This window comes from Ruditapes philippinarum, unplaced genomic scaffold, assembly GCF_026571515.1.
Source record: "Ruditapes philippinarum isolate M1 unplaced genomic scaffold, ASM2657151v2 ctg462_1_1_1_1, whole genome shotgun sequence".
NCBI lineage: Eukaryota > Metazoa > Mollusca > Bivalvia > Venerida > Veneridae > Ruditapes > Ruditapes philippinarum.
In genome coordinates this window covers 242120-258838 of record NW_026864560.1, presented here as the reverse complement: position 1 = coordinate 258838, position 16719 = coordinate 242120, and the positions used below count along the sequence as shown (strand labels likewise).

General features: G+C 33.2%; 1 protein-coding gene across 1 annotated transcript; it reads left to right on the top strand.

Annotated features, from left to right (window-relative positions):
• Positions 1-4891: 4891 nt before the first annotated feature.
• Positions 4892-6394, top strand: LOC132726082 (forkhead box protein C1-like). Its single transcript, XM_060711348.1, has one exon. The coding sequence runs from the start codon at positions 4892-4894 to the stop codon at positions 6392-6394; it is 1503 nt and encodes a 500-aa protein (XP_060567331.1).
• Positions 6395-16719: the final 10325 nt, after the last annotated feature.

The window sequence follows — 16719 nt, the reverse complement described above, 5'->3', positions numbered from 1 at the left end:
AATATGAGATGATTATACATTAAATGCCCATTCTTGCCCCAAAATGCTTTTATTCTTATTTTACAAAAGCTCCTTATTTCAAGTGTCTAGATATAATTTCCAAAAAGATACTACTTGACCAAATACATGAACTTTTTTGCTTTTATTGCTTCTTCGCAGTAAGTACATGTATTGTGATTTAGTTTATAGTATGGAAACCAAAATACTGCTTCGTTTCCGTTTTGCTCCTTTCTTTGAAGAATTATATCACGTTCAGCGCTACTTTCTGCGCAAGTTCTAAGCTAGATGCATGTCTTAAACATCATTTATTTATAAATATAAATGTTACAAAATTATTTGCATTCTACGATGAATAATTATTTGTTCTGAGGCCAATTGCCTTTGGGCAAAACATTATGTACTTAAAATGGACTATATTGTTATATTTCAACAATATTTTTTAATTGACAAATGTGTACATTGAGACATATGATATGATAATTCTGTAACAGACATGATCCAATATTGATCACTGTGATACGCCGAGTCATTGGTTAATATTAATGATTGTGTAAAGTACTTGACATGGCGGGCGAAACTTATATAAATTTATGTAGGCCGACCCGATTGTGTGGCTATTCTAGAATAATAATTTATGTGAAAATGATCAACATAAAAGCGTTGCTAAATTCCGGCTACGAATCCACACAAAAACTTATATATATTCATTTATAGCTGACTATGTTTCTTATTCCTATTACAGATTTTCACTTTTTCTTGCTCACTAATATTTAGTGAGATTCAAATTTAACGTGTTCGGTTTTTTTACCTTTAATAAAAAGAATGATTTAAGCCGGCTTCAGGCAGTAAATCTATCTAAATTACACATAATTTCTAAAACCATTTAAAAAATGGCCACAGCTGTGGAATATAGGAATAGGAAAGTTCTAAGAATAGTTAATTACTTCAATCATAACAATGTACAAAGCAATTATAAATATTTATACATTTTCTAAAAGCAGTTCTCCAACGTTCGATTTTTAAAGCATAGCTTGTAAAATATATGGACGATACTAAATGCGTTAATTCATTGTTGTTTCATTTTTCATATCTTATAAATATATTTATCGTTTACCTTTCGGTCCCTTATTTTCGTTAATTTACCACAATTTTTGCGTTTTTTCACATTTCTGCATCTCAAGATGACATATAATTATGTTAAACAGGAGAAGACAATCTCAGTTTACTGACAACTACTCTTTAAAAAAGCCTCAGAAATGCTTTTATTTCTATTTCTTATTAGACTTTTAATGCTTGCGTCCTAAAAATTAGAAGTCGAAATACTACTTTTACATTTTACTAACTTTATGGCAAACTATTCACCTCTATCGCTAACTTTTCGTGTGACAAGCATGTAACATTTCTCTACATACCATTATATAAACATAAACTTCACGTTTGCCCTTATTGAAAAAGTAAAAAATTATTGTTTCGTAGGCATAATGTTCCTTAAAAGCTGCATATCTCCAGATAAGCTAAAATGTTGGACAAAAATCAAACTTGAGAAAAATGTTCTTAGATTTTTTTATGAGAGGTAAATATTCAAGATTTAAGTAATTATTTACATGCTATGTGCGATGTAGTATACATTTATCACCATATTTCTGATGCGTGACTAACACAATAAGGACTATTTTTGCAAAGTTTGATCTCATTTTTTTATATTTTTTATTTTTTTTTTGGGGGGTAATTTACGCGGACTGTAAATGTCAGTTGCAATGTTTAAATTACTTTTTCTGTTCATTTGAAATTTATTTCAAAATACAGTATCAAGATTTTCAATAAAATGGCCTGAATTTGGAGGCATGCCGGTTTAAGTTTCTCGGCATAATGTTTAAATACGGTTCTTTTTAATAAAATTGTGCTCAACTATTTTTATTTGTATATTAATAAAAAAATTATCGTTCGCCTTTTCGGCAGAAAGAAATTGTCATTACCATTTTTATATTTTTTTCTCCTACATTTTTTACATTCTTTTATTTTTTGATAATATAAACAATTGTGGATATATTTTCCTGTTAAAATATTTTCGTCCTCTTAATTGTGCTTATTACAAATAAATACAATATCATTTATTTTTTAAGTATCTTAGTGTTTTACTTCATCTACATGTTTTTTTAAATCGAGGTAATTGAAAATAACCACTAGTTCATGTTATTTTCTTTCCATCTATTTGTTTAAGGTCATACGAGTGGAATTGAGTTACGTCTGCATAGTCCAATATAGGCATTAATATCCTTGACGTTTTTCTCTGTGATCCTATGTAAACATCTTTTTCTCTTTGATACTGGGTAAACAACGGTTTGCACTTGAAAGGGACTCACTCCACTGTGGTTTTTTGATATTACTGAACTGGAAATAGTTTTTCGAGATTAATGTTCCATTTGATGTATGTATAGACCAATAACTTGTGTGCGAAATTTCCAATCATTAACTCACTCCGTTTTCCCAAAGAATTGTTCTGATTGTGAAAAATTACCCAAAATTGAAAAGCGCTTTAACTCAAAGTGTATTAAGAATAGGACAAAGTACGATTTTCAATTTAATTCTGAGTATATTTATTGATTATCTCCAGCATATCTGTCTGTTTTGAATGCCACGAAATTCAAATTTTATGGTTTATATCTTATTTTGAACCTCAGTTGAGTTCCTATGTATGCTATGCAAAAGCCTTTTTGCTTTGTAACACTTGGAAAGCCACACTTTTTTCTTTGATACTGCGTAAATGTCTTTCTGCTTTAATACTTTATAAATGACTTAATGTAGGGTAACTGAGTTTGCACTATAATACTGAGTAAACTATTTTTTCTCTGTAATACCATATAAACGATTATTTTCCTCTTTACTATTGGATGAAGTACTGTTTCTCTTTGAAACTGGGTAAGGCACTGTTTCATCTTAGAAACGTGGTAAAGGAAAGCACTATTTTCTCTTTGATACTGGATAAATGTCTGTTTTCTGTTTGATACTGGATAAATGTCTGTTTTCTGTTTGATAACTGTGTAAAGGACTGTTTCCTCTTTGATAACTCGGTAAAGGATTGTTTTCTCTTTGGTAACTCGGTAAAGGATTGTTTTCTCTTTGATAACTGTGTAAAGGGCTGTTTTCTCTTTGATAACTGGGTAAATATCTGTTTCCTCTTTGATAACTGGGTAAAGAAATGCTTTCTCTTTGATAACTGGGTAAAGGACTGTTTTCTCTTAGATAACTGGGCAAATGACTGTTTTCTTTTTGATACTATATATAGAACTGTTTTCTCTTTAAGAACTGGGTAAAAGACTGTTTTCTTTTTGATGCTTGGTTAAGGTCTGTTTTCTTTTTGATAACGGGGTAAATGTCTGTTTTTTCTTTGATAACTGGGTTAATGTCTTTTTTCTCTTTGATAACTGGGTAAATGATTGTTTTTTAATTTGATAACTGGGTAAAAGTTTGTTTTCTCTTTGATAACTGGGAAAATGTCTGTTTCTCTTTGATAACTGGGTAATCGTCTGTTTTCTCGTTGATAAATGGGTAAATGACTGTTTTTCTCTTTGATAACTGGATAAACGACAGTTTTCTCTTGATAACTGGGTAAAGGATTGTTTTCTCTTTAATAACTGTGTTAAGGGCTGTTTCCTCTTTGATAACTGGGTAAATGCCTGTTTCCTCTTTGATAACTGGGTAAAGGAATGTTTTCTCTTTGATAACTGGGTAAAGGACTGTTTTCTTTTTGATAACTGGGTAAATGGCTGTTTTCTCTTTGATAACTGGGTAAATGTCTGTTTTCTCTTTGATAACTGGGGTAAAGAAATGTTTTCCCTTTGATAACTGGGTAAAGAACTGTTTTCTCTTAGATAACTGGGAAAAGGACTGTTTCTCTCTGATAACTGGGTAAAGGGCTGTTTTCTATTTGATACTATATAAAGGCCTGTTTGTCTTTTATAACTCGGTAAAGGACTGCTTTCTCTTTGATACTTAGTTTAGGTCTGTTTTCTTTTTGATACTGGGTAAAGGTCTGTTTTCCTTTGATACTTGGTAACGGTCTGTTTACTCTTTGATTACTGGGTAAATGTCTGTTTTTCTTTGATAACTGGGTAAAGGAATGTTTTCTCTTTGATTATTTGATGAAGGACCGTTTTCTCTTTGATAACTGGGTAAATTTCTGTTTTTCTTTGATAACTGGGTAAAGGGCTGTTTTCTCTTTGATTATTTGATGAAGGACCGTTTTCTCTTTGATAACTGGGTAAAGGGCTGTTTTCTCTTTGGTAACTGGATAAAGGACCGTTTTCTCTTTGATAACTCGGTAAAGGACTGTTTCTTATCTATACTGAGACAAGGACTTTTTCTCTAATATACTAGTCCATTGCCTTTTTCTCATTGATAATTATCACTTTATTAGCTTACTTCTAGAAAAATTACTCGTATAATAGAGGGTTACTGCAACATTTTTCGTGCATTACATCTGAAGAAGCACGAGGACGCGTCTGCAGGGCGAGGGATTTAATAAGTCCGTCAGTGCAGTCACGCATAATAAAAAGTGCAACAACAAATCGTGCACACGTGATGTAAACTTTACAGCCCGCATGCTTCTTCTCCGTTGTAGTGTACTTGCGAGCTCTGCAAGAAATGAACTGAAAAATGAAATCTTATAAATAAAAAAAAACCAACAAACAAATCAATTCATACCATACCATACCAATTCATAAGAAACTAATTCATAAATATTAAACAAAACAAAAAAACATGTAACTGAAAAACAGAAACCTTAAAGAACGCCCAGTCGGTATAAAGTTATAATTTTAAGCAGTAAACCTAAATTTATATAAACTTATGTAAATCGTATGTAAACTCGTTTATTTTTTGTATTGCAGAAATGGCAGACGATAATGAAGTGCGGTCAACTGAACAGACGGCTTATACCCCGCACCACATATCAACGAGTCACACGTATCCTCTTCATGAACAAATGCCAACACAATCATATACTTACCCTTGGCACCACCAGGATTGGTCAATGGCTCAATCTCGAGAAAATCAAGTTCCTCCGAACGTTAATCTGTTCAACAGATACAATCACTTCGCTGACAACAACTCGAGTGGATATTCTAACAATCTTGACGCAGAGGTGTCTTACTATAACAATTTCTCAGGACTCGCACCTAGCTCATATTGGTACGACGAAAACCGATGTAGCAGCACAGATACTTCTTTGTCTTCTGCATCAGCATCTACGGTATTCAGTCACGACTCTGTAGACACAGACTTTAGCAATGACTTTGAACACAGTGGAAAGAAACGCAAATGGCAAACACAACAAAATAAACCTAACAAGAAAACTAGAAAAGAAACTAAAAATGTTCCATACAAACGTTGGCCGAAACCGCCTTACAGTTATCGTGGGATGATTGCGGTTGCTATACAAATTTCTCCGAAACAGGAGCTAACTCTTCAAGGAATCCACGCAGCACTGATGGAGTTGTTTCCCTTCTTCCGAGGCTCGTATACAGGTTGGAGGGATTCGGTACGTCACAATTTATCACATTCCTCGTGCTTCGTCAAAATACCCTCTGAACATCCAGTTAAAGCTGGTTTGTGGACAGTAGACTGGACTCAGGTATCACCGGCTATTTTCAATCGCCAACAGAGTAAAGTTCCTGGATCTGATAAATACAGAGCTACGATTCACGAACATCTGGGTCTGGAGCCTTATCACAACGAAACATACACTGAAAATGGTCACCCTGATGACTTTGACATTAGAAAGACGCCGCTGCAGCAAAAAGCAAATAACAGTAAAGACCGAACGCCACAAATGTCCGATACCCAAAAGTTCAGCGTAAATTTACCCGAAGTTGAAAAATGTGAGAGCAGCAAAGACTCCCCATGTCAGTTGAGAGATCAGTCACAAGTTAAACCTTTATCAGCAGACGACAGTGATCGTTTTCAGATTACGTCAACCGCGACTGCACCACAGAGTGAGTCATATCACCCATTGTTCGGAAATTTCTTGGACATTATCATGGAAAGTAGACGCTCGTCTTTAGACGCGGCTCACCACCTGCAATCGCTCTGTGCACCAGTAGCCCCACTCACGCCAACTGATATTGTGTTACCACCCCACCCCCGCGACAGTGACGTTTATACCCATATATCCCCTGTGAATAGTGCTTTTGAAAACTTAAGTGAAAACAAATCAAGTGCTGTAGAAAATGTAAGTGATGCTTCCTTTCTACAAGAGTACACCATCATGTCACCGTGTAAAACACTCATGACCTCATTTTTAGATTCTGGTCGGCACGATGCCGTAAGAGAGCGAAATGAACCTGGGGAATCGAGGGAAGACAAAGTACAAGTGATCGAGGCAGCCAAAGAGTAAACAATCCCAAATAATTTATTATAAACACTGACTGTGCATGTATGCTATGATCTGTGTCAAGTGCTGAATTTTTAATTTGATATTTTAGTTTTGCAGGTGAATTAATTATGGTCAAATGTCAACTTCCTGCAGAATCATGTTCATTCTGACTTTATATTCTATCACTTTCGTTCAGCTCATGAATTATCAAGTCATTTTGGTGAATTTTGTTACAGCAGATTTGTGTAATAAGATATATATTAATCAAGCTGTCGGAAACCATTTTTTATCATTAATATTAAATGGCTATCAATTTTCACCAGAAAGTCGATTGTGACTTCAATAGTCAATAGAGTATTGCTTTCATTGTTAGTGAATACAAGTAATTGATGTTTTCTTTTTCTTCTTCTTTTGTACATACGTTTTGTTTCAAATGTTTATGTAGTTAGATCTTCACTGTTCTTTTTTTTCTTGGAACGTCATGATAAATAAAAGTTAAAATATTTTGTCAATCTCTTGTGTGATTTACCTTTCAAAAAAATGTGTAAAACTCATTCCAAATACAATTATTAACGTTAAAACAATTTTAACAAATATTCTTAACAAAAGACTGAGAGAAAAAAATCTAAGTTTACTGATTTTCAGGAAATACATAATTATTAAGAGATGATAATCATAATGAATATTGTGGAAAAAAACATAATTGCCACGGTGGCATATCTTTGACATTATGTTTTATGCAGTATCACTATCATGGGTGTTTATGTTGTAAATATACTGATAAACTTGTTTTTGTATTTTATTGTTTTTGAAGTGCTGATACAGTGCTGATACCTTTAATGTGTATTACAAATAAGGTTTATCTCAAGATTTAGCTGTAAAAACTAATATTTCATTGTAAAACATTTTGATCATTAAATTATTTTTTAATCAACAAAAAGATAAAAAGAAAACAAGTCAATTTTCAATGGAATTGCTACGTTTTTAGTTTATGAGTTAACTTCTTTTTGAGATACATTATTTTTTCCAAATTTTGTCGGAACGAACTATTTAGAGTAAATCGTTTGGTATGCTAAATTGTCTGAAGTTAATTAAAGTAAAATATGTTGTATATTTCATTCTTGAACCTTTGTGAGATTATTTGTTGTATTGTGATGTAAATAATCAAGTTTCGTTTATTTTGTTATTTATGTCTATATGTTCATTTTATTTGTTTGTTTTATTACGTACGTTTGCAAATAGTTTATTGATGTTATCAAAAAGTTGATTTATGTTTCGATAAAGGCTATACTGTATTTTAGTGTTACTTTAAGAATATTCATTGTAATTACAATTGAAACTTTAATTTTAACATCGCGAGTCTATTCTCTTCAACAAAAATTATAAACAGAAAATATTTTGTGTAAAATTCATCATTGAAATTTCAAACCTACTTCTTGAACGTATTTCCTCGTATGTAATTCAAATGCGATGACAATTTAAGTTCCTTAAATTATTTTGCATCGTTGCCTATGAAAATCTATCAGAAAAATCCGTATGCACTTTGTGACCTAGACAGCAGAAAAACAACGTTATTATTACTGTAGCAAATATTTTTGTTCCAGGATTTATTATGGAACGTTATCATGGGAGTTTACTTTGTAATATACTTATTCATACACTGATAGCCTTGTGTTTGTATTTTATTTTCTTTAAAGTGCTCAGATCTCGCGAGATGTTTAAATTACGAAAAGGGGGCCGTCTTACGATTATCTGAAGTCGTATTTATAACAACACTTTGGTGATATAAATTATCTAATTTGAACAATATCTTAATAAACATTTTATTTTCAGATACACATTGAAGAATTTATTTGTATTTTTTTCCATGAAAGTGCTTTAAATGTTGCTAAATGTATTAATGTGCTTAATTCTAGAATATTGTTTTTTTATCAACTTTTGGTAGTTCGACAGAATATTTAGTATTTCAATCTTCCCATTAATACAGAGGAAGAATGTTGATGCCTAAAGGGGGATTTCATTTTTTTTACTGTATCGATCGCGTTCAAGTTATCAAAGAAATTATTTATTTACGATTCAAGGATTAATCGAAAATAACATGATATAACTGTTTTATTACGATACAAACGTTTTAAATGTTTTAAATTCTTGATTTCTTAGAAAAAAATAATTGTTTTCATATATTTTATACACATTTACATAAGCTCACTAACACATGCACACACGCACGCACACACACTCACAGAGGCACAAGATAATTGATATTATGCAGTTAATTTTATCATCACTATAAACATGTATATATACATGGACACGATAACTAAGATTTTTTTAAATTATTTTTACGCATTTCCTTCTTTAAAAATTATTTATTGTGTAGATGTGGGCTTAATTGAAAATTTATGTGATGCCTCTTTGATTTTGTTTAACCAAGTACAGTCAACTGTACATAATGTAGCATTGTCTTAACAGCCAGTCATTTTTGCTCTATCATTCAGACCTAAGATCTTAAATATTGATATCATTTGCATGATTTTGGGCATAGTAACATATCTTTATAAAAACTTGTATTTTGAAAACAACCTGAAAAAATAAACCAATTCGATCAGTACCTCTGGCTAAGGTAAATGAAGATTGTTGACTGGCTGTACTTGTAAAAGGTGTTATTGTTTGATGAAAGTAAAACCATGTTTTTATAAAAAATGTTTCTAGAATAAAGAATTAAATGTTATCTACAACTGTGTTGTCTCAGCTTTTGTTATCTATTCACATTTAGTTCTAATCACTTTCGTATCAAATATGAACCCAGATTGTGAGACTGTAAGTGCCTGAAATAATTATGCCATTAAACTGTATAGAGCAAGCAATATGAACACTGTACATTGCTGCTGAATATCCCGGTGTTTGTTTGTTTTTAATAAAGTGTAGGAACTATTTCGTCCAGCCTAAGTCTCAATTAAATAAGCTTGATTTATGTTCATACCCCATAATTAATAAAAACATAAAAAAAGCCTAAGTTGAACGCAGACTACCTTAGAAAAGCAATTGATTTGCATACTTCTAAATGAATTAAGTTAATCAACATAGCATTCCTCTCTTGAAAAAGTATTCTTCCCCTACAAAATTCCCCTAATATCCCAATCTCTATTTTCTGATATCTAAAGAACTAAGTACGTGTCTGATGCATTATACTTATTGTCTTATGAAGGTCAATAAATTAGCAATTACATCTATAGTACTTTTTTAAATTTGACAATAATTACGCCGTGAATTACTAGTACAGGCAAAACACAATTGCCCAAATACAGGAACCAAAAATAACACACTGAAAAAAAAACAGACCCTAGAAGGAACTGTTTGACTTTGGCATTGACTAATGTGATTAAAGCAATATGTCTTATAGACATAAAAATATTGTAAAGTAAACGAATAAATGTTATTTAAAGTTTCATAAGAAACTTAAATCCACAAAATAACCTAAAGCGAATCAAAATGTACAAAAATAAGTCTAGTCGCTATTCCGTTAGTAACGAGAAAAAGATATAGTGATAAAAAAAAGAAATTCAGTCAAGTTTTTGAAGATAGAATATTAAGCGTTCCGAAGTCTTTCGATGTGTTTTCGTTCAGATCATCTTGATGTGTTCTTCGCAACTTTCAATCTTTGCGAGCGAGTTGAGTCAAGCTTCCGTTTGAATACGAGCTACTTTGACTTACAGCAATTAGCCAAGACAGGCAGTGCCGTGTTCTGCTGCTCGTTTAACCCGCGATAAGCATTTCCCATGAAGAACGTGCTCTCTGTTTTTCTAATAAAATCGAGATAATTCATAGGTACTTAAAAAGTTTTTATCCCCTAAACCCTATATGTCAAACACTTTACGACGTATAAAAACCTGCCGGTGCATGTTTTATGAAGCCCAAACCGTAGTATACTATATGTTTGACATAGTGATTTATATAATGATTATGTAGGGTTATACTGTAACTTATTTTACCCACATATTATATATTAATTTGTATCAAAGTCATCCGCCGATTATTTCACAGTTCTATGTAGTCAAAACTCAAAGTTATATTAGTTATATTAGTTTAAAGTATGATGTGACGAAACCTACATAATTTTATCCCAGACCTCAATATTAAAATACTCATAACTTATAAAAACTTCAATATAATCATACCGAATGTAACCCATATTTTAAATTACCCACAAATTCCTAAAATGTCATACCTGATATAAAATAAACATGTATCTCAAAGTACCCAAAATTTTAAATAACATAAACACCACATTTAACCATAACCTTCTCATATATTTTTAACCTCATGCATTTTTATAATGCCTGCAATTTCATGTAACATAAACCTCAAAATAACGATACCTCATATAATCTAAATCTCGAAATACCAATTCCTTCCTTTAACCATACTGTAGCAGTCAGATAATGTCAACAACCAGTAATAATAATCAAGTAAATTTAATGTATGATTTAATTGTTCTATCAGTATACACTACTTTGCTAAAAAAAAAAACCCTATAGAAAGTCCAAAACGACATTCTAGGCACGGGTTGATTGAGCCTGTTCGTGGCCGGTACTGGAAAGTGCCTAAAGATGTGTCCCGTTCCTGGCAGCACAGTTGTCTCTGTTTTCAGGAAATATCCAACCTATTTTAGTTTTGTTGCTGGTTTTGTTGTTGTTAGTGGAGGTGGCGGTGTTATTTTTGTTGTTTTCTTATCAATTAAAATCGACACATATCAATGTTAGCGTATATAAATAAATGTTAAAATGTTATCATTAGTTTAACATGCGTTGATTTACAATAAAGATACGCCATCTTATGTACATCATGCACTTATCTGCCGCATCATAAACATCAACAATTATTTGCCCGCATGAGCTTGAAAAAGAAGAGAGAAAAAGATGCTAGTTTCGATCGAATACTGGTTCATGTAGTAACAATATGGATATGCCAGGTTGCACTTCTTTAGCAATTCCTGAGAATGAGTCGGGATAATTAAATCCACATATAAATATTATCATAATGTTAGGTATCAAATACCTTTTTTCTGGAACATGGAACAAGTTGTTTCCGTTGAACTCAAGCTAAAACACATATAGAAACGCATTTCGCCGAGTTCGTTGCTCTGTAAAAGATCGGGATAAATTATCTCATTTCTCAAATCCTTTATTAAACGATTCCCCCTCTTTAACCGGTATACTGATATGTTATTACGCGATCGCAAAGTTCTTTTTTTTAATGCGTTTATTTAAGGTCGCCGCCGGAATGCCCATATGGGCGACCGTATACTCAAGTCGGGCCATCTTAGAGCGTCCCGCCGAGATTTTTTCGTCGTTTTTTTCCAGCTTTATTGGTGGAGGAAGACCCCAGGTGCCCCTTCGGGCATTATTTCTGGCACGAGCGGGCACCTGGGTAGAACCACCGACCTTCCGTAAGCCAGCTGGATGGCTTCCTCACATGAAAAATTTCGACCCGAGTGAGGATCGAACCTACAGCGGTGAGGGACCTGTGATCTCAAGTCAGCGACCTTAACAACTCGGCCACGGAGGCCCCTCGGAGGAAGTTCGGTCCCATTCCGCCATACTTGTATATAAATGTGTAAACGACGAGGGTCCATAATGTCGAATTTGCAACTGACATACTTAGGTAAAGAACTTTGTTATCATATAATTATGTACTCTGTAAAAGATTATCTCAACTCATTAATTAAACGATAAGTAGCGGCGTGGTTAACGCGTCGGTCTAGTGATCTAAGGATTGTTGGCCGCGTGGGTTCAAACCCCGTCAGCATCAAGTCGTAGTTTCCGTAAGCAAGAGGCTTTACACTGATTGTTTGTTCCAGAAATGGATTCGGGTGTGTTTCAAAAAGCTTATAGCTTCCAACACAATCGAACTAAAATAGATAAGTATAAACTAAAGGACTTTGCATAACGACAAAGAGTTATTCTATGGTGACTGCCGTACTTTCGCTCTTCTGCCTCAAAATGCGAAAACACAAAAGTGCGACAAAGTTGGACTTTGTCGTCTCTTCGTGTGTTCGGATTTTCGAGGCAAAAAAGCGAAAATACATTAGAAGGAGGGCGAAATACGATACATAAAATACATGTATGTCGTATATTCGCATTACATCTGTCGTGTTTTCGATTTTTCGCGTTCAAAATACAAAAAATATAACTTTGTCGTCTCTGCGCATTTTCGCTTTTTCGCATTGTTGTATTTATGCTTTTTCTCATTGTTACACTTTCGCATTGTTACATTTTTGCATTGTTGAATTTGGATAATATTTTTATTATATATGACAGCATATTATGTTAATCAGTCTGCACATGTTTAACCGGAACGCGAAGATGCGAAAACGTTAAAATACAACAATGCGAAAAAGCGAAAGCACAACCATGCGAAAAAGTCAAAATGCAACAATGCGAAAAAGAGAAAATACGACAGATGAAATGCAAATAGACGACAGATTTGTCGTGTCGAATTGTCGCCCTTCTTCTGTCGTATTTTCGCTTCGAAAATCCGAACACACGAAGACACGACAAAGTCCATTCGTGTTTCGCATTTCCGCATTTTGGAGGCAAGAAGCGAAAACACGACATAGGAAAGGACTAATTGTGTTATCTATGGAAGCCTTGGAGGGTCACTTTTGAGTTTCGACTTACGGATATTTTACTTTTGACTTTCGACTTTTGACTTTTGAGTTGTGACTTACGTCTTATGACTTTTGGCTAACCCATTTTACACGTGCCCTAGAAGCTGAAAGCAGCAACTTTGGTTTCAGGTATGTTTTTAAACGTTTTAAATAATTTTATGCAGATTTGTCATGGAGGAGAGGATGTGTTAAGGAGGGAATTTAATATTATTTGATATAATCCCATAGTGGTAACATATCACAGACTTTAATTCCACAAGTGTGACTGTGTGTTTTGTACAATCTTCTATGTTCTAAATATGTTCATTATATTAGTGCTTATACATTTTTTGTCCTCATCACAAAATCTGTCCATGAGTAACAAACAAATAACTGTTTTACAAGTAGACAGGGAATACAAGTTTTATGTCTTAAAATGACATGGTGCACAGTATTAAACATGTATCGCAATTCAGCATTTTAGTGAGCTAACACGGAATTAGTAAAGAACGGCAAGTGCTATGTTCATACACACAAGTTAACTTAAAATTGTAATCGAGCACCATTTGCATTTAGCATCAATGTCTAATTTTGTTGTATATTTTAACAATTGAGAAAAAGAACACTTAAGAATAAACGTAGATATAAAACCAGTCAGAACAAAATATCCTACTAGCATTTAAAATACTTTTTTCGCACCTATCAATCTTTAAAAAACGGAGCTAAGAGATTTACCCATTTTATATACTATGAATGTATAAAGATTTAGATAAAAGATAAACTCTTATTTCAGACACAACTACTGGACAAAAGGTAACGAGGATGAAAACCTTGATGTTGATCTGTGTCTTCATCATTATACTGTTCGGCATTACCAAAGCTAACGTGCCAAGATACCTACCCTCAACATCTATAACAAACAAAACTCTGCTGATAATAGAGTACTTTCTGGTACAGCATGGCACAACGACGTCATTTAGTACAGTGAATAGACTTTTTAAACGCTTAAATTTAAAACGGCGTAATGGAATATATACTCCTTTTGAGTTATAAACAAAGAAATACAAACAAATGGACAACGCATAGAATTTCGTACAATATGGCTTAGGTTAATGCTGAATTACCACATGTACGTCAATGGAAATAATGAGAGCGCTTGATCCGGATGGTATTGAGATGCGGAAAGCTCATCGCTTATGCCGACGCGTATACTACGCCATGACATATGGACGGTTTCATAAGGATTTTATATCCATGGTGCTGTGAATGGGTATAGTAGAAAAATAACATGGTTAGAGGTTTTGGACTCAAATAACGACCCACACCTTATTGCAAGATTCTTTTAGACACCTTTAATGAACATTATCAAGTCCCCCTCACCCAATTACTAGGTTGTCATGTCGGTACGGAAAACTGCATTGCTTTACTATTGTAGAAATACTTCAGACACGATTCTACAGATCCGATAGTTGGTACTCGAAGCCTTGTAGCTGGAAAAAGCACATCTAACCAACGCATTGAGAAGTGGTGGTGTACATAACGAGAAAAAATGGAATCCATTGGTGGATTCTTTTTCAATGACTTACGCGATACTTGTGTATTTAATGATCTGGATCCGATACAATGTGAGAACTTAAAATTTTGCTTCATGGACCTCATACAAACCGAGTTAGACCGGATTACACATGAAATAAGGCAACAAAAAAGTTCTTCTGTTATTTGTGGTAAACCTGACACAGTGTTTTTTACCAGGTCTGTATGAAACTTACGACTTCGGCAATGAAGTTGGGAGACGTATATATTTGCAAAGACATGTGTTCACGCCCAAAAAAACACTGTGGGGAATTCATAGAATTAGCACCCCTTCTGAAGCCAGATCTACAGATGCCATTGGACGCTGAGGCAGCACTGCAACTATATACCGAGTTGACCGATTTAATTTTAAGAATAGATTTAACATAAACACGCTTTGGAACGACTAATACCGATTTGTTTCATGTTATTGACATATACTAGGTTACTATAGGTTAAGTTTCAAAAAATGATGTTTTAAAATCATAAAGACGATAGTCTACCCATTCACTTTATTATATAGTTGTTTTAAGATATTGGTTTGTAAATATTGAGCAAATTACAATATATTTGTAAATTATCATTCAAGTTATGACCACTCTAATTTGCACTATAAGGCATTGTAAAATTGACAACATTGTTTAGTGGTATACCTAAAGGACATCTGTATGCAAAATTTAAGCAAAATTTACCGTACGGATTTGGAGTTGTAGGCATTATTATGACTCAGAACATATACATGTACATTTAAAAGGCTTTTTAAAAGAAATACATTTATTGAAAGTCTAAAAAAATATCCGTGTAATCTCATTTGAACATGTTTTGTAAGTGTTGTTTTTTTAGATGCAAATAATAACATGTTAAATGCATGACTATTCTCGACACGATAGAAATATGCATGGAAATGTTTCTCTACCCCACCAATTTGAACATTTTTTATCATATCATTCTAAATTTAAAAAATCACTAAAATTGCATTTAGTTAAAGGGCTTGTATCAAAGTTTGCTAAAATCTTTCTAGAAGTATATTGATTCATTCTGTGAAATATGGACGGCTTTTACCGGCTAGTTTGTAATATATAAAGCATTGAAATGTTATAATTGTAATTTGCTCTTAGATTTTTTTAGCATTAATTAGGCAATGAATATATGTAAAAAAAATATAATAATAGAAAACGTGCATATTTTTCCATCTTAATATAGCTAGAAAAATCTAAACACATTTATTGTACAAGTTAATTGTCCGTTTAAAGATTTCCACTCAGCAAATGTAAATATTAATTTGGAAAGTTTTTACATCACAATATATGTATGTGCAATTTTGTAACTTTTTACGGCAAAATACTTGCAGTATTTCTTTTTTGTTTTTGGCATACGTGTAACGAGATTAACTGCACTATATGAATCGACTTCTGGTTGTATCTCTTCTATCAAACCCTTGTTACAAAAGGCTGCCCGACTAGGAATAGAACCTTGGTCTCCCGCGTGACTGGCAGGGACACTTTCCTCTATGCCAAACGTGAGAGGGAGAAAGATATGCAGCCATACCGGGATTCGAACCCGGAACCCCTTACAGGGCTAGCTCTGTCCCGACCGAGATTGCACATCATCTACTGAATAGATTCGTACCGTGACATATAAGTTATACGTGTAATTTCAAGTATGTGTAATTAGATTCAAATGTCTTATTCATTCGCAACAAATAGCAACCATACTTTATAGGATGTATTATGGTATTTAAAAGGAATATATATATGATTGTTATTTCAAAAATAGTAATTGATCTTTGTAATAAATGCTGACTTATTTTCTCGTGTTTAATTTTTAGGTTTTGCCTTATGACTTTTCATTTATAATTTATCACTTTTTACTTATGACTTTTATCGTTTGTCTTTGCTGCTACTATTTGCCTTGGTATAGACATTAGTTTTACTTAATTTTAGATTAATGCAAAATAAGCAAATTTGTGATACAATCACCAAACGCAAGGGAGCACATCAGCCGAGAGTGGTGTTGAAGTCATATGATGTTTAAAATTAGAATTATTGCATTCATATGTTTTTATCGTAGTTGATCGTTTTTACGTGAAGAATCAACATCAATTGTTAATGTGAAATCATATGTA